Below are 19,764 nucleotides of genomic sequence, written 5' to 3' on the forward strand. Positions count from 1 at the left end.
GAAATGCCTCGATTAAGAATCAAAGCTTTGTAAATTCTTCCTCTATGTCAAATTTATTTTTCACTTTGTCACTTTCTGGTTGTGAGACCTTTATTTCTGTACTCTCTTTTCGAGGTTTATAAAATTTAGCTGCTAAGAATAAGAATATAAATCCCAACACTTTTAAGCATATCCACCAAACCATTATACGAAGTCCTAAATCTGACTTGTTATAAATCCAGCAAGATCCCTGCTCTCCACATGTATTCTGCCATACATCACATGAACTGTCAATTATTGCGCCCACAAATATAGGACCAGGAGTGGTACCTGCAACGCATCAATCAATACATTGTAAGATGTTTTATCAAAATCAATTGTATTTCTATCATTATACAAATATAACAAATATAATGGGGGGAAGTACCAATGTCAGTCGCAACAAGTTCAGGTATATGGAAAAAAAAAATATTGCATGAATTTTCTAATTTAAAATTAGGTACGGTGCTACACATGCATCACAAAGTAAGAATATGCAATATAACAGTGATTTGAGTGTATAAAATGAGGAACCAAGAGTTATCTAAAGTGATATTCAAGTATATTGTTCTGTAAAATAAAACAAAAAATGGAGGGTTTTTTTAAAATGATTTATAACAGAGAATCGTGGCCCAGTTTGTCACATTTCAAAGTCATTTATAAAAATTACAAATCTGTCTTCTATTCTACTGCTTTTGTATCTAAATTGTTATGTTTTTCTCAACATTTGTCCACTACTATTGATATTATAATATTTACCTAACAAACGAACAAGTAGCACCTGTAAACCAATAGCAAAAGATCTTTGATCATTCGGGACGCATCTGTATAGATTAAACAAAAGAAAACATAACATTTTATATGTGTTATAACAACCTGAAAATATTGTTTCTTATCTCACACCATTAAAGACAAACTATATTAGTTTTAAAGAATTTCCAAAAAAATAGTTTATTATAATATTCCAGCAGCGCATGCATACGGAGTATATATGTAACACTCAGAAACGTGTCCTTCCCCCCAAACGTGTCCACATTGACGTCACTGAACTGCAAAACATGTCTAGTTGTAAAAGGGCTCCAAAGCTTGTCATTTGTATAAACGCCTAAACGTGTCCATTTTTTTAATAAACACCCAAACGTGTCCAACCCCCCAAACATGTCCATATGAAGCTTATTTTTTTTTTAATTGGAACTATCATTCGTGTCCATATTATAAATACGTATGTTATTTATTGCTTTTTCATTAACTCATTTTACTATTTCATTACAAAATAAAAAAAAAGTACTTTATGTCTTTTTTAAACAAACAGTATAACTTGGATAAAAGTGGGGTGTCCGTTCGGCTATGTTGGATGTAAATGTAAGCAGCCATGCTCAGTTAAATTGTAGATATTAAAACAGATACCTCGTGTAGGGAGAATGTCACTTTCTCTGCGCATTAAAACCTTTATAGCATTTCACTCTTTCATGGTGCCATAAGTTGTATTTTTGAAGGCAACATTTTTTTTTTAATTTCCGCACATTTTATTTAAAAGGGTATCATATTACATAACGTAGATTGAAGTAGTTTCTTACTGAAGTCATAAAAAATGGTCTTTTCTCGCTCTTAAATTTTTTACGTGAAAATCCCAACTAGTATTAAATCCTGAATAACCGTAATACTTTTGTAGAACCTATCTACATTATATGTATTGTTAACAAGATGTCTTTCAAATAATGCATGAAATATTTGGCACTGGACGTTATGTCTTTTGATCGTGGGCCTTTAGTGATGTTGGAAACCTAAAATTTATTAAAAAAACCGGATAACCCGTTTATGATTTGAAGAGCTTTTAAAGTATTAGAACTGTTGACAAAAAAAAGTCAATTCTGCTGAAAACCCGCCGTGCAATATTTGGATTATTATAAAAGGCATCATCGGAGTCTATTAGTACAAAATAATTTACATAGTAAACGATTAGTTCAACTCTAGACTTATTTGTATGTTCGCTCTAAATGAGCATGAAATACTTGCAACTGGACAATAAGCAATTTCATCGAAAGTTAATTCATATGTTACAGATTAAATTTGCAATTATGATATTCATTAACAACCGGCATTGAACAGATAAATGCTAATAAATGACCACTTTATCAACTGTGTCCCCCATCATAGAATTGCCGTAAACTGAACTAACTAGATCTCAATAATGTTAATAAATGACAACTTCATCACCTGTATCCCCTATCATAGAATTGCCGTAAACGTTATCAATTTCATTTAGGACATACATGTATTAGCGCTAAAAGACGTGAGACGTTCTGGCGTTTAATAGTGGACACGTTTTGGCGAATAACAATTATTGGACACGTTTGGGGGTTATGAAATCGGACACGTTTGGGGAATTTTGAATATTAAGGACACGTTTGGGGAATCGGACACGTCTGGTGGAAGGACTCGTTTGTGAGTGTTACATGTACATATATTTACCAAATTGGCAATTGATACGATATTCAAGGACTTGTATTTCCTATCTTGATTTTCTAGATAGAGGGTTGCTGCTCACAAAGAAGCTATTAAACCAAGTTTTCCAAATGGTGAAGTTGAAATCATCCTTTCGTAAATTTTACGGACGCCATCACGAGTTGGTTGACCGTTACGGAATATTCGTTTTACAGATCACAACCAGTTTTTGGTGGGGTTCGTGTTGCATAGTCTTTAGTTTTCTATTTTGTGTCCTGTGTACTATTATTTTTTTGTTTATCGTTTTCTTTTTTTAACCATGGTGTTGTCAGTTTATTTTTGATCTTTGAGTTTAAATGTCCCTCTGGTATCTTTCGCCCCTCTTTTGAAACAGAATTTTGATATAATGTGAACAAGTGCACTTTAATTGCATTTAAAGAAAAAACAATATTGTAATATAGCAGCCAATATAAAAAGAAATTGTTGAAAAAGAACACGTAAATACTCATATTCTACAAAACTTGTGAGCAGAAATCTAATTTATCAAATATAACCATGTTTTGTAAATTATTAAATGAAATAAAAGGATTACTTCAAAGTCTAATTGAAAAATTGTCAATAGTATGATAGTTGTAGATACATTGCATACGGACAAATTAATGAATAAGAATGTGAATTATGTGCTAAAATATATTTTTTTCATAATAGAGTCAACCGTTTATCCCTGAACAATGGATTATTTTTAACACAGGGCCCCTTGTGTATACTTTCCTGGGTTATACAAGGTAAATTATATTCAGACAATTATCAATAAATGTACTTCAAGGCTTAAAGGATGGGACGAAATGAATTCTAAATAAGCATTTCAGTTACTATGGGCTTATTTTCAATTAATGCAATAATTTTCTGGAATGCATGGTCAATAAAATCAAATATGTGTATCATTTTAAAGAGTTATGAATAATTAATCTTAATAATTTGGAATGTTGTTATCAATAAATTATATTTGCAACTGAAAAAAAATCCTTTTAATTCTATCAAAACTTTTGACTTTTCATCCCTATATATTACCATTCCCCATGAAAATTGAAGAATCGTCTAAAAGATATAAAAAGTAAAATCACATAAATACTGAACTCCGAGGAAAATTCAAAACGGAAAGTCCATATTCAAATGGCAAAATCAAAAGTTCAAACACATCAAACGACTGGGTAACAACTTTCATATCCCTGACTTGGTACAGGCATTTTCTTATGTAGAAAATGGAAGATTAAACCTGGCTTTATTGCTAGCTAAACCTTTCACTTGTATGAAAGTCGCATCAAATTCCATTATATTGACAAGGATGTGTGAACAAAACAAACAGACATAATAGGTAAAAATGTCAAAAATAGAGATACAGCAGTCAAGATTGTTATAATCTTAAATCCCTATAAAAACAAACAAAGAATCACAAAAAGGCATATAGAACAAAGAACATTAGCAAAAAAAGAATACAAAAATTACAATAGCACAATAACATAATGACGGGATGTATAAATACAGATCCACGTCATATGTATAAAAGAAACACAAAAAGGCATATAGACAAAGCACATTAGCAAAAATGAAAGACAAGAATACAAAATTATTAGAACAAAAACACAACGAGGAATAAATAAGTACAGAGTCACGTCACAGAGTCATAATGAAGGACAAATAAGTACAGAGTCACGTAATCCACAATGCTTTTCAAGATAAAAAAGGAAGCATACGCTTTAAATTTTTACTTTGGGATGCCTAACGGCATATTTTGATAATAGTAAACAAAAGGGTAAAACCTGCAACACAGAGGAACAAGTGATCAGTATGCTTGAGTTTCTCATAGACAACATATGTGTTGAATTTAAACAAATTGTAGGCATCCTATTGAAACTAACTGCGCGCCTGTCATTGCCGACCTGTTTTTATTGTCATATGAGTCGGAGTTCCTTTGTCAACAACCAGATGGTGAAATTTATTTGTCTTTCTAAATTATTTAAACTTGACTGCTTAGTTCATTTTCGGTAAAATCCGTTTGGCGTGGCTCGGTATTTATACGTCCCGCCATTGTTTGATTGTGCTATGGTAATTTTTGTATTCTTGTTTTTATTTGTGCTTTGACAATTTGCTATTTTGTTTTTCTTTGAAGAAATATTTGTTTGTTTTGTTAGTGATTAAAATTATACAACAATGTTGACTGATGTTCCCTTATTTTTGACTTGTTACCTATTATGTCGGTTGCTTTTGTTCACACATTGTTGTCAATATAATGGAAGTGTATGAGTCATACAAATGACATGCTAACGAGCTACAAAACCAGGTTTAATCCATCATGTTCTACACAAGGAAATGCATATACCAAGTCAGGAAAATGATAGTTGTTTTCGATTCGTTTGAGCTTTGGATTTTGTCATTTCAAAAGGGACTTTTCGTTTTGAATTTTCCTTGGAGTTCGGTACTTTTGTTACTTTGTTTTCAATAATTATTTTAAATAGGATCTGTAAATCCGTTTGTATGTTTTTAAGGCAAAAATTAACTTACTTGCTTTGATAATAGAAATACAAATAAAAATTTTGATTAGAATAAATAATACCTGAATATTGCTGTGACGATTGGTGACATGGTTGAAAATGTGAACCACATTATAAGGAAGAATAATACACAAAACACATAAAACCAGTTGCATTTTTCAGAACAGGAACCAGACACTGCCAACACGGTGTTTTGAGCTGGGCTTATACAATCACAATTCATATACGACTGAAATAGATTAAAATATATAAAGAAATTATATTCATGTATTAATTTGATTGTAAAACTTAAAAAGAAAATGACGGTTACATTATTTCGTTTGGTTTAGATTTGTAACAGATTTCTTCATGTAATGTGCTGTACTTAGTACAGCCGAAATGTCAGAATTCACATACTAGTATGTTCCATAACAATGAGGATAACATATTAAGTTATCAATTATGTTTCCATTTGATCCTTTAAACAATTTAGCGAATTCTACTAAAACAGAGACAAAAGATACCAGAGGGACATTCAAACTCATAAGTCGAAAATAAACTGACAACGCCATGGCTAAAAAGAAAGTCAAACAGACAAACAAACAAAAAAAAGTTAAGAAAACACAACAATGAAAAACCAAAGACTGAGCACCATCAACCCCACCAAAAACTATGGGTGATCTCAAGTGCTCCAGACGGATAAGCAGATCCTACTCCACATTTGGCACCCGTCGTATTGCTTATATCAGTACAAACCAATTAATAATTCTGAAGGTCACATTCGGAAAAAGGGAACGGGATTGTAATTACAACATTAGGAACATATACGTTATCATATCTCAAACGAATATTCCATAACGGCCAACAAACTCATGATGGCGTTCGTAAAAATAACGAAGGGTTGATTTCAACATCACCAATTAGAACTCTTGGTTTCATAACGTCTTTGTGAGAAGCAATCCTCTATCAAGGAAATCATGAAAGGAAATACAAGCCCTGGAATATCGTATCAATTTGAGATATATACCCTGTATGCAGGCGCTGCAGGAATGTTGCTACATAGAAATAGAAAGTTCACAATGGGAAAGCTCAAAATATCTATTTTGTCGTAAAGTTTTGTTTTCAACCGACGTTCATTAACAATATCTAGATGAATTTCAAGATATGAAGCGGACTTAACTGTATCTATTGTATCCTTTAACTCAACTTAGATAATGAGAAAATAAAATCACAAAAATACTGAACTGCGAGGAAAATTCAAAACTGAAAGTCCTTAATCAAATGGCAAAATCAAAAGCCCAAACACATCAAACGATATTCAGATTTGGTACAGGCATTTTCTTATGTAGAAAATTGTAGATTAAACCTGGTTTTAAAGCTTTCTAAACCTCTCTCTCTTGAATTATTAATAATAATACTTTTAACATAGTCACCAAATTTGAAATATTTAGTTAGAGAACATCATCTAGCAGAAAGCTAGAGCATACTGTTGACTAAAATAAACCTATATAGTATTCATCTGTATATGAATAAAGGAACCAGTTGGCTAGATGGGGGGGCACAGTTTGTTCACATGAAAAAAAAAGATTGTTTGTTGAAAACACGTCCTCTAAACGTAACAAATATGTTGTCAATCAAGAAATCAAGCACCTTGATAATGTCATTTTTATTTTTAATCAGAATGATTTTTTTACGATATATGATTTATCCTCCCGTAAGACAAGATACTTGTATCTACATTGGCCATTCTTTTTCATGGAAAAAAGCGGACCAACTCTTTTAATTTTAGTTATCCATTTATCTGAAAGTGGTTCGACTGATGATTAGTATATAGTTGCGTTATTTTTCTTCTCATTTAATCGCTTGCAAAAATTATGTTGTTTACAGAACTCAAGTGTTTAAGAAAATACAAAATATACTACCTTTGTTCCATTTGCAATAATAGCTTCTTTACAACCTGCATGACAAGGTGAAAAGTAAACTAATTTGTTTTCATCACATATTGGTTCAAACCCTGCTGTTGTGCAACCACACTCATTATTACAACCAGCAATCAAGGTAGTTCCAACTTCTCTGAAAATAATATTCTTTGTTAAGTTTTCCGAACTCAGTTTAAAAGATAAAATTTATAACTTAACTTCAGGGAAATTATGTCTTAATATATTTACGTAATTTCTATTTTGATTGCTACGTTTTGTTTACTTTACAATTTTTTCCGTAGTAATGTCCTTGACTATTAAAGTAATAGTATTTATATGACAAGTCAGAAAACTAATAACTCACACTTTGTAGTTTGTTGACACTCCAGCAAGTGGTTGACTCGGACAACTTGCTAAGAATGATGGTCCAAGTAAAGCTGCGAGGCCAATACTAATGCAACAAAAGTATATTATTCCACGAAGCTTCAGATTTAGCCTCTTAACCATATATCCTCCAAATATCATTCCACCGCCAGATCCAGGGATTGTTAAAGCACCTGTCACAAAATAATGAAATAATAAAAAAAGACTTTTGTTTGAGATGATATGCTAATCTCAACACGTTTTATTTTGTTTTGTTTTCTGTTGTTGGGTTTTTGCTTCATTGACGTAAATACCATGTTAATTCATACATTAAAATAAAAACATTATGTAAGGCAACTCAATCAGCCTGGAAATACATGTACTTATATCAGTTTAAACCTTTGTTGCGATAATCACTTGAACCTTTATAGTTTAAAAACACGCAATTTTCAGACCTTGCAATTAACAGTCGGATAGTTTCAGCTGTTAATGTTAACCAATCGTAATGTTACAATCGAATTTTAATGTCTTTTTCTGATAAATAAGTCGTTCATTGTGTTACACACAGAATAAACAATATTCACATAAATGAGTAATCGCCCTCCGAAAGATGCAGATCCAACTGTTATTATCTTTTTACCTGCCGTTTATTCACTAGTGCTTACTCGATCGTTTCAAAGTATACATATATATCCAATAATTAGTATTCTCATTTTGGAATTACCAATAATAATTCCTGCAGTAGCTAGGTCAACATTGAAAAATTCTTGTATTATTTTTGATACAAACGTTGCAGTGCCACCAATAAGCAAAGTTTCACACACACTGCTCAAACAAAGGAAAACATATGTAGGGTTCTTGATCTGAAAGACAGTTTAAAAATCCTTGAAACATAGAATATGTCTTTCGGTCATAGGATACGTATTTCTGATATATGTCAGTGTTTCTGTTTGTAAATGATCGTCGGTTAAACCAATATCATCTTTTTACTTGGTTTCTTGAGGGAAAAAAACATGTTCATCAAAATAAATCCTACATGTGGCGAAATTATAAATAATACTATAAATTGCGTCATCATAGTTTTATTTTTAAATAAAAAGTACAAGAACAAAAACACCGCACTTCAAAGAAAATTCAACACAGAAAATCTCTTATAAAAAAAAGGCAAAATCAAATGCCACGGTACATTTCTTTAACATTCATTTGAATTCCATTATTTAGTCAATAGGAAACATGCTTCAAATGATGTATTGTCGAGAAAACCTAAACACGAGAGTTACGTTCACAGATCATTTTATTCAATAAATTCGTTACCTTGTTAATGTGCATTAATATAAAAATCACACAACAATAAAACGAGGAACACAGTTGAATAACAAAATATACACTTGAATTTTTATAATGTAAATAAATTAAGCTTGTTTGGTTGTTGGACCATAAAATATAAAGAGTAACAATATGCATTACTACACAATCAAATCATTCTACAGGTTCGTAAAGGTTATAGTAGCTTATAAAAAGTTTATAGTTTATTGTTTGACTAACAAAAACCAAATCAACACGAATTACACAGTCAAATAGTGCAACGTTAAAAGACAATTTCGATCAATTTCGATGTATATGTGTGTTTGTTTGAATGAATGATTTAAACATCAGTTTGGTTGCAAACCTTATATATCATGCTAAAATATCTCCATCCAAAATAATAACTGTAACTACTTGAAGGACATTAATGCAAAAAGTTTGTCATTATGTTTGATATTACTTTTTATTAAAATCACGTGTTATATCAATGTGTAGCAGGACAAAATAAAAAAAATCTATTTCACATTAAAATTTTTAAAACAAACACATGGACAGGATTGGGTATTATGTTTGCATATGGTTATCACCACAAAAAGAACTGAATATGCAACACAAACAATTTACCCTCATGTGTACCCTCATAGATATTCTCAAGATTATTCAATAATATTATGAATTCAAACCTTACCAAAAGCTGAAATGATCGTGGAAAATCTTTCCAGTTTTTACCAAATGATGCTTGTGCAGTGATTTGTTCCGCATCATTATCGTACGCTTCAGACTGTCTTTGCTTTTGAAGCTCTTTATAACCTTGTCAATATTAAAAACAAAATCTGACAAAAGGAAATTTTGAATATCATTTTATTTACGCAATAACCTGTTTTTTCAGTAGCCATATTGCATTTCCAAATAGCTATGTCAGTCGTTGATGAAAAAAAATTATGATTCATTATAACATGTTGTTATACCAAAGAGGGTTATCATGATTGACTTCTTCGTAGCTGCTCTTGCCAATGCAAATGTACAATTGTTTCAAGCTTATGATTCAATGTTCAGAAAAAAACATTTGATAGATATAAGAAGATGTGGTATGAGTGCCTATGAGACAACTCTCCATCCAAGTCACAATTTGTTAAATTTTATCATTATAGGTCAAAGTACAGTCTTCAACACGGAGCCTTGACTCACACCAATCAGCAAGCCATGAAGGGCCACAAAAATTAATAGTGTAAAACCATTTAAACGGGAAAACTAACGTTCTAATCTATATAAAAAACGAGAAACGAGAAACACTTATGAACCATATCAACAAACGACAACTACTGAACATCAGATTCCTGACTTAAGACAGGTGCAAACAAATGCAGCGGGTTCAAACGTTTTAATAAGGTATCAACCTTCACCTTTATCTGGAACAATAGTGTAACATCACAACATAGAAAGACACACTATAAAATATTAATTGAAATGGCTTGACTCAATCAAAAGACATAACAAGTGAACATACACTGAACGAATAAATTTGATCTACGATACAATGTAAATACAAAATCAATAAAATAAGGGGTGAATAAATAAAGGAAACAGTAGTATACCGCTGTGAGATGTTAAACAATTAAAAAAAACAATAAACTTGAACAAAAAGCCGCCAAATACAATGATATACACAGGTAAATGAAAATAATTTTGTTGTAAGGTATACAGTTTTAATGAGGAATGTAAATATTTTTAACAAAACAAATAATTTTGTTGTCCATAGTACGAAGAAGTGAAAATTTATTATAATATCAAACATTTATCTACTGGTATTTACTAGTAGACGAGATATAACCCTGAATAAGTAAACATTAAATAACAAAAAAGCATAACAAATAGTATCAACAGGTCGAATTAACGAGAAAGTACGATTTGAGAGTACTCGCAGTTACTGACAGTTATCTAAATGCCATAAACAATTAATAATAAAAAATCATGCATCAGAAACTAAAATCAACTAGAACACATTCCATGGATTAAGTATTTTAACGTCATGGACAGTCAAAGAAGACATGACTTGTGCAATGCAAAAAAAAAAAAAATGTATCGACAGGCAGTAGGATAGTTTGGAGTTAACTTTTTATAGATGGAAATGAACACGGGTGTGATTTTATATCCCGTTAGAAAAGAATACAAATTAAGTTACGTTTTAATTTGCTGATGACAAAATCGATATTTGTGCCAATGTAAACTATATTCAAAGATCTAATTACAACATTGGTAAGATAACCTTCACTTATTTACTAATCAAATCTTTGTATCTATGAAAGAATTTGATAAAAGTTTTAAGTTATTTATGGTAACGAAGTCCCTGACTTAATAATTTACCAGTGATGCATAGATTACGTTCGTTAAAATCTATGACATCACTACACACACGGGCATAACGCACGAGTTGGGATATAGACACACAGTTTGATGGAGCCAAAGGAACATCGCTGTCTAAAAAAGGAAAAATAAAAATAGGGAATGAAAATCGTCTCTGTTGTCGTAAATTTATATAAGGAGTTTCTCTTTAGAAGTTGAAATGTCTAAATCTAGAAAAGCACAACTACTGCTGTTTATGTTAGATTTAGATAAAGTAAGTTCCTTTGGGTAAATTTCGGTAGTGAATTTAGAGAACGCTGGATTATTTAACGAAACAATATCATCAAGATAACAGTAGGTATTGTTCAATGTATCAACCAAATGTAACAATGACGTGTCTTTACTGAGTTTGGTCATAAACTGAGATTCATAGCAATATAGGAATAAATCTGCTATTAAAGGGGAACAGTTAGTGCCCATAGGAATACCTACAAGCTGTAGATAAACTTTATCGCCGAAACGTATTTATAGCTTTTATCATATCTTCACATTTCCAGTGAGTGTGTCTAGCATACTTTCCTTTTTCGTTACAGAAAATGCTTTACATCAAAACAAATTTGCAATGAGATTTTTCAAAAGACCTTTTAATTAAATATGAAAACTTTTTCTTGGTAAGATTGTGTAGAAGTGTAGTGTAGAGAGTAGAAAAATCATAACTGTCAACAGAATTAAAAGGAACATCACGTTTTTTTGTGAAATTACCTTCAATATATGAACGCTGTTGAAATAAAGTTGGAAACCAATAATTATGAATAAAGAGTATAAAGCCAATTTTTTTTCATTGAATAGACAAAAAAGTTTTATTTTAATCATATAAATAATGAACTACTTGTTACTAAACAGATGGTGTATTAAATGTCTGTAGATATGTTAAAGTAGTGAAGAAAGTTTTGTAGATACTCTCGATATATCTTAAGCTATAAAAAAATCAGCATTTACCTGGAAGACGTCGAGGATACCCAAGTATTGGAAAAGAAACTAAAATAAATGCTGGAACAGCTATTATGATTCCAATCCACCATGCTCCTACCCATTGCGGATCTGATGATGTCAGTGGTAAGCTGAAACAATAAAACATTAATATTGCTCTCCTTTTATTAATGATTAACTTGGTTATATACACATGATAAACAGGAACTAGTGAGGTTAAAACACATACAAAGCGAATGGGTTAAAATATGTCATAGAGACCGAGAAGGCACGTGAATCAAAAATTTCAAAGATATCGAGAAGGCATGTGAATCAAAATATTTCAAAGATGCCGAAAAGTCACGAATCAAATCATTTTGAAAATACCGTGGAAGAACGAGTATCAAAATAAGTTTAAGAACATAGAAAGAACATGAATAGTAAAACTTTAAAGGTTTACACAGGAACACGTACCGAAAAAGTTTGAAAATACTTAAGGAAGAACATAAATTCTTTTCTAGGATAGTTTGACAAACATAAATGCTAAAAGATGGAAGATACTAAATCGGAACATAAATCAAAACATAGGAAGATACATTGGAAGAACATGAATAAAACAAAGACTGCAGATGCATAAGAAAAACATAAAGGGAAAATGGTTTCTTCTTCGGTTGAAATATAACTATTAACTAGCTCTCAGTAACAGCGAATACTTTTAGATTGGTTCTTTGTTTTTTTATTGTTCTTAATCCTTTGTCGACCAAATAATTGCACAGTCATTCATACATTGTCAATAGTCGACTGAAGACGCCTTTGTGTATAACAAATGTACTTACTTTGCTATGTCAAATTTGTCTACGTCAACAAAGACGTTCAGAACATTACCTCCTACGATGTAACCTATGGCAACCCCAACTGCATTTGAGCAAAATGTTAAACCTGAAAATTAATGTACAGAATATTGAATAATATTATGAACCTTTCATTGTATCTCGCTACATTATGAAAATGTATGTGTAAGAGAACGCTCCGGATTATGTCACTTTCGAATTATTTCATATCATCATTTCTAACTTCCAATTTAACATAACTTAAAAAAAGAAAGCAATTTCAAGTACTTTGTGTAAGCAATCTGTTTTATGTCTTAAATCGCTGAGAATTTATAAAAGAAAAATTCATAACACTAATATTAATTTTTTCAGATCGTAAGTATATCTATTCATCAAACAACAATATTTATCTCACCTATATAAAATGATGTTAATTTCTGTTTACAGTTCTCGTCTATATAACTAAGCCCAATAGTAAACATGGGAACAGCACCTATTCCTAATAACATCTGTCCAACAATAAACAAGGCATAATAAGCTTTGAAGTATTCTTTGATGTCATCAACGTCCGATGAACATGAAGACGTTGTATTTCTTGTGCTGCAAAGGTTGTCACTCCAATTCTTAGACGAATCTAGTGAAATATGGAAAATTAGATATCGCAACTCCCTTATTTCAATATTATTTACCTCATGATGGCGAAGTCGTAGAAATGAAACATATCTTAAATTTACTTTAATCACATATTTATTAGTATTGACTATTAAAGCTGTTTTAAGTAATCAATTGCTTAACTTCTGTTTTCAGAGAACCTTTTGATATATAAATAAAGGCAACAGTAGTATACCGCTGTTCGCAACTCATAAATCGATAGAGATAACAACAAATCCGGTTACAAACTAAAACTGAGGGAAACGCATCAAATATAAGTAGAGAACAACGACACAACAAAAACACAACAAAAACACAACATAAAAATGTAACACACACAGAAACGAACTATAATATAAAAATGGCCATTTTCCTGACTTGGTACAGGACATTTTAAGAAAAAAAATGGTGGGTTGAACCTAGTTTTGTGGCATGCCAAACCTCCCGCTTTTATGGCAACGTCAAACACAACACCAAAACGACAACATCACATGACAGGACCACAATACAAATAAATGGGAGAACATATAGGACAAAGAAACACACGAATAATAGGTAACAAAATGTACTAGGCATAAAGTTCAATACGCCAGACGTGCGTCTCGTCCACACAAGACCAACCAATGACGCTCAGATGAAAAAAGTTTGAAAGCCAAAACAAGTACAAAGCTGAAGAGCTCCGAGGACAAAAATTTCCAAAAAGTTGCGCCTAACACGGCCAGGGCTTCTGCCTAGGACAAGAACATCCTTATTATTTAGAATAATTTATAATTTTGCAAACAGTAAATTTTATAAAATGACTATATAATAGATTACAGACAAAACCGAAGTGAGGACTAACTACAGAATAAAAAACGGATCTATGATAATATATATGTGCTACCATTTCATTGATTTTTAAACTGACCTCATGATTTTAACAACAAAAAAACAGTTTGTCTTGGCAATTTATAATCATGAAAATCATTCCTTAGTATCTAAATTCATTCAAGTTCCTATCGTAACTATACGTGAAGATGTCTTTAAAACTGTGTAATTGATACCTCTCAACTATCGAGGTCTGTTTTACATAAGCTCTGTGTATAAACAAATAAGAAATCTGCTTAGATGTAATGACACGTGAGAAATATTCATACCTGAAATTGTGTAAGCATACTTTTCTCCGATAAACTGCGGAAGAGAAAATACAAGACAACCAAACGCCATTAATAAGATTCCAGACCCCATCAGTTTAGGTTTATGGCGTCTTTCTCCAAAGTAACCGATAAAGATTAATAGTACGAAAGCTCCAAAATCATTGGCACTGACGATGATGGCCGATTTTGAACTAGACAGTTCATAACGTTTTTCTAGAGCTGGAATGATTACATTCACCACGCCACTTACAATGAATCCACCGAAAAAGTTGAAAATGCATTGCCAGAAAACGTGCCATCGGATTGAATTCAGTCTCTGTATACAACTGAATATAAAAAGTCATGTATAATTTGTAAAAATGCAGAAGATACCTTAATGACAATAACAAATATAATTACAATAATAACAGACAACATCGTGGCCTTAAAGAAAAACATAAAAAGACAAACAACGATCTACAAAACGCTACATAGAACAACACGAACCGCACAAAAACGGGGGTGATCTCATGTGTGTCAGAAGGGTAAGCAGATGGTGATGGTAAGGGTGTTCGATAAAAACATAAAATAATGGATTAATGGAAGTAAAGTAAATTATGATAAATTATAAGATAATGACAAGATTAATATTTTGTACGAAAAAGATCAGATACAAGATGCTGAACATCCATCGTTAAACAGACTTATTATTATTACAATGTGAATGAACATCAAGTCAGGAGCCTGTAGTTCAGTGGTTAACACTGATTGCTGCCTTTCATATTTGTTTTTCGTTTAATTGTTTTATCACAAATAAGACCTTTGTTTTTCGCTTGAAATATATTTTGTCATTGAGGGGCCGTTTAAAGCTTATTATACGATATGGGTTTTGTTTTTTATTGAAAGCCGTATGGTAGCCTGTCTACGTCGTTGACAATCATACTACCTTTTCTTATTTTTATAACAAGTAATATTTTGAACTATTAAACATACCCAAAAAAAACTATGATTAGTTATCATCAAACCAAGTCAGGAATATGGCAGTTGTTATCAGATGGTCCGTTTGCATTTGTAGTTCAGTGTTTCTGTTGTTCCCGTGTTTCATGTCTGTTTGTTTTGTTCACACATCGTTGTCAATATAATGGAATTTGATGCTACTGTGATACAAATGAGAGATTTAGCTAGCTATAAAACCAGGTTTAATCCACCATTTTCTACATAAGAATATGTTTGTACCAAGTCAGGAATATGACAGTTGTTATCCATTCGTTTGGTGTGTTTGAACTTTTTAATTCTGCCATTTCATTAGGGACTTACCGATCTGAATTTTCCTCGGAGTTTAGTATTTTTGTGATTTTACTTTTTCCTCGGAGTTCAGTATTTTTGTGATTTTACTTTTCCGTCCTATATTTGATGTGTTGCTCTCTGATTTAATTAGTAACCGGATTTAATTTGTTATTCATATTATTTCTTGCTTAAACAAATTTAACTATTATACTGCGGTATATTACTGTTGCCTTTATTTAATGAATACTATATATAAAAAAAAAGATTACCTAAATTTTATTGGCCCACACCCATAGCGGCGATCTTCATTTTGATTGGCGACCATTCTCGATGACACAGGCAGAAGAACTTGTAACAACTAGCTAGTATGTACAACAAGTCCTTTTTATCTATAAGATTATTTAACATTATGAACAACTTCAATACAAGTAGGTTCAATAAATACTATTACATATATTTGACATCAACCAAATGTTTATATATATATATATATAGAAAGTGTTACTTCATATCCCACATCACATTCCAAGATCTAAATCGCGACGTTAATATATTTCTATTTGGTACATCTGTTACATTGGTTGAAAGTAGTCATGCGACGCAAAAATTTTTGAGATACATCGTATTTAAAAAAAAAAAAAAAAAAAAAAAAACCAGAAAATCAAGTGTAACAATCCAAGTTTTTCCCTATTGATATGGCATTTAGAAAGTGACAACGTTAACCATAGCATCACTCTTTAAAATGGCATTACGAAAGTGACAAACCTCTTATCACACTATACATACTATATTTAGAAAGTTAAAAACCCTGTTATTATCCTTTAAATAGGGCATAAAGAAAGTGATAACTGTATCATTACCCAATAAAAACAATAATCAAAGACCTGATGTCTGATAATTCTATATTACACGTACACAATTAAATGAACTGTTTAAACCACTGTCAGAGTTATAAGTGTTATTTATTATAATTTTTGAACAGTAAATGTAATCAAAATATAATGACACCATTACGACCTTCATTGATGTGTTTAGTGATAAACCAATCGGGGAAATACCATCCTCGTATCGACGATTCTTATTGTCTTAACATTATAATGTACGACTTATTGTCAATGTTATACGAAATATTGGGGTTATTTCTGGCATCTCTATTATTGCGTATAAAGTTATTTGTATGAAAATAGTTTAGATTGACCTTGGAATACAAGTCTGATAAAACCTTGGTAAAGTTAGATATGGTATTCACATTTGTTTGAAGTGCATATAAATCGTAACACTAAATATGAAAGACAATTCAATCCCGCTTAGGCACATTTTTATTATTGAACAGAGACAGTGATGAGGTACATATAAAAATAGATTTCGTCACATCAAACATTATACGAGGTTATGATAGATATGAAATGAAAAAAATTGAATAACATATGGGAATATCTAATTTTAATGCTAGATTTTTATAATTATGTTTCTAAGCCTACCTCTTCCTGTTTTGTCTTATCCTTGTTTTTGCATTTTTATTGTTTATTATTACATAAAGATCAAACACAACTCAGATAAACATTCAGTTTACATATAAATGTGTTATCTTCAGTGTCTCTTCATATCTCAAATCTATGAGATAACCATTTATCAGAATGGTCCCTACTTATCACTGAAAATGTCATTTATTTTTCACTATTATCTATATTTAAAAAATAAGATGTGGTATGATTGCTAATGAGACAACTCACCACAAGAGACCAAAATGACACAAAAATTAACAACTATAGGTCACCGTACGGCCTTCAACAATGAGAAAAGCCCATACCGCATAGTCAGCTATAACAATGTAAAACAATTCAAACGAGAAAACTAACGGCCTAATTTATGTACAAAAAAATATAAACGAAAAACAAATATGTAACACATAAACAAACGACAACCACTGAATTACAGGCTCCTGACTTGGGACAAGCACATACATAGAAAATATCTATGTATGTTTTTATTTATGACATTCTGGTAAAACATAAAGGCAACAGTAGTATACCGCTGTTCGAAATTCATAAATCGATTGAGAAAAAACAAATCCGGGTTACAAACTAAAACTGAGGGAAACACATTAAATATAAGAGGAGAACTACGACACAACAGAAACACAACATTAAAATGTAACACACACAGAAACGAACTATAATATAACAATGGTCATTTTCCTGACTTGGTACAGGACATTTTAAGAAAAAAATGGTGGGTTGAACCTGGTTTTGTGGCTAGCCAAACCTCTCGCTTTTATGGCAATGTTAAATATAACATTAAAATGACAACATTACATGACAGGACTACAATACAAATAAATGGGAGAACATATAGGACAGAGAAACATACAAATAACAGCAAACATAATGTACCAGGTTTAAAATTAAATACGCAAGACGCGCGTTTCGTCCACACAAGACTAATCAGTGACGCTCAGATCAAAAAAGTTCGAAAGCCAAAACAAGTACAAAGTTGAAGAGCATTGAGGACCAAAAGTTCCAAATTGTGCCAAATACGGCTAAGGTTATATGTCTGGGATAAGAATATCCTTAGTATTTAGAATAATTCATACTTTTGTAAACAGTAAATTTATAAAAAAAAAATGACTATATAATAGATATACATGATAACACCGAAGTGGTGACTAACTACAGAATAAAAAAGGATACATAAAACAACATAAACCAGCACATAAAAATTCACAGCCGAGTTAGCCAAAGAGATCAACGCAAAAAAATGTGACGTCACATTTGAATTTCTGAAATTTCCCCAAAATAGGATAGAATTAGGAAAGAAATCAAGATTTGGTTTAAAATACTCATATAACATTTATTAATAACAATGAAAATTACAATACTAATTAATATAAAATGTGGTAGTAATTAGACTAAGTGGTGCATTTGTCGATTTTTAAAATTCTTTTAAAACTTTTTTCTTTATTTTCATATTATTTTATGTTCCATGAGACATGTTTTCGTCTTATTTACATGCATTGTTAGGTGAAGATGCATTAAAAACAAAGTTGTTTTTCATTTAAAAAATGTAGATTGAGCTATTGTTGTACGGTCAAAATTTTATCAATACTTTTAAAATTCTATTGGCTCTGGTTGACAACAACAAATGGAAATTTTGAACGACCTTGACTAGCTGTAAAGCCCTTGCACGGTCGGTATCTGGTTGAGAGTTGTCTGATTAGTATTTATACCACATCTTCTTACTTTTATTTGGTTGCAGGCTTTGTTGTTCTTACTGTGAAGATGCAGTAGAATGAGCCCCCGAACCTGTGGTATATGAACTTATAGTTTACAGTTTTTTATTATTGAGACAGTTTTCTATATCTTCTATTATATTCAATTTTAACTCTCTATTGGACAAAGCACATATGATAAATTTTGAAATCCCAGTGTACAACATATACGACATATACACCATGAAAAATAATATCTTCATTTTGATCGGCGATGACACCGGCAGAAGTACCTGTAACAACTAGCTAGTATGTACAACAAGTCCTTCTTATCTAGGTTTGATAAATACTATTACACATATTTGACCGAAACCATATATCATGTTTTCTCTGACTGTATATGACGTTTTCTCTGACTGTTTATGAAGTTTTCTCTGACTGTTAATGACGTCTTTACACTAAATCCATTGGATGTTGGATGTGTAATGATTGATACTTAAGTCTTAGATGAAAGATTTTTTTATATTAGTTGTTATTGGCTTTGAACTAGCTGCCAGTAACTGTTAGTACTCTCAGATCTGTACTTAGTGTCTTTTTGTTGTTGGGATGTTAAAGTACCGGTCACATCCACGTGTTTTTGTTACTGTGGATTCATTATAATTCGTTGGATACCAATTTTCGTGAATTTCGTGGGTACAGGTGAACAACAAAATTAAATGTTAAACGAATAACAGATTTTCTATAGGATTGTATGCAGACTCCTGCAAAACCACGAAATTA

The 19,764-nt window shown here is 31.4% G+C and overlaps 1 protein-coding gene across 1 annotated transcript; it reads right to left on the minus strand.

Annotated features, from left to right (window-relative positions):
* Positions 1–19: 19 nt before the first annotated feature.
* LOC127737126 (solute carrier organic anion transporter family member 4A1-like) lies at positions 20–16,101 on the minus strand. The gene is made up of 12 exons (XM_052247660.1): positions 16,046–16,101; positions 14,494–14,836; positions 13,139–13,346; positions 12,730–12,832; positions 11,924–12,045; positions 9,270–9,391; positions 8,001–8,139; positions 7,278–7,470; positions 6,917–7,067; positions 5,078–5,244; positions 778–842; positions 20–309 (listed from the first exon to the last, which is right to left on the minus strand). The coding sequence occupies exons 1-12, from the start codon at positions 16,099–16,101 to the stop codon at positions 20–22; spliced, it is 1,959 nt and encodes a 652-aa protein (XP_052103620.1).
* Between the last annotated feature and the right edge of the window lie 3,663 nt (positions 16,102–19,764).

This window comes from Mytilus californianus, unplaced genomic scaffold (genome assembly GCF_021869535.1).
Source record: "Mytilus californianus isolate M0D057914Y unplaced genomic scaffold, xbMytCali1.0.p SCAF_4, whole genome shotgun sequence".
NCBI classification, from domain to species: domain Eukaryota; kingdom Metazoa; phylum Mollusca; class Bivalvia; order Mytilida; family Mytilidae; genus Mytilus; species Mytilus californianus.

Coding starts and splice junctions, on each gene's coding strand:
- LOC127737126 (XM_052247660.1), bottom strand. CDS start 16,101: ATGGTCGCCAATCAAAATGAAGATCGCCGCTATGGGTGTGGGCCAATA. Junction 12,046..12,729: donor GACAAATTTGACATAGCAAA/GTAAGTACATTT, acceptor TTATTGTTTCAG/CTTACCACTGACATCATCAG. Junction 7,068..7,277: donor GTGTCAACAAACTACAAAGT/GTGAGTTATTAG, acceptor TATTATTTTCAG/AGAAGTTGGAACTACCTTGA.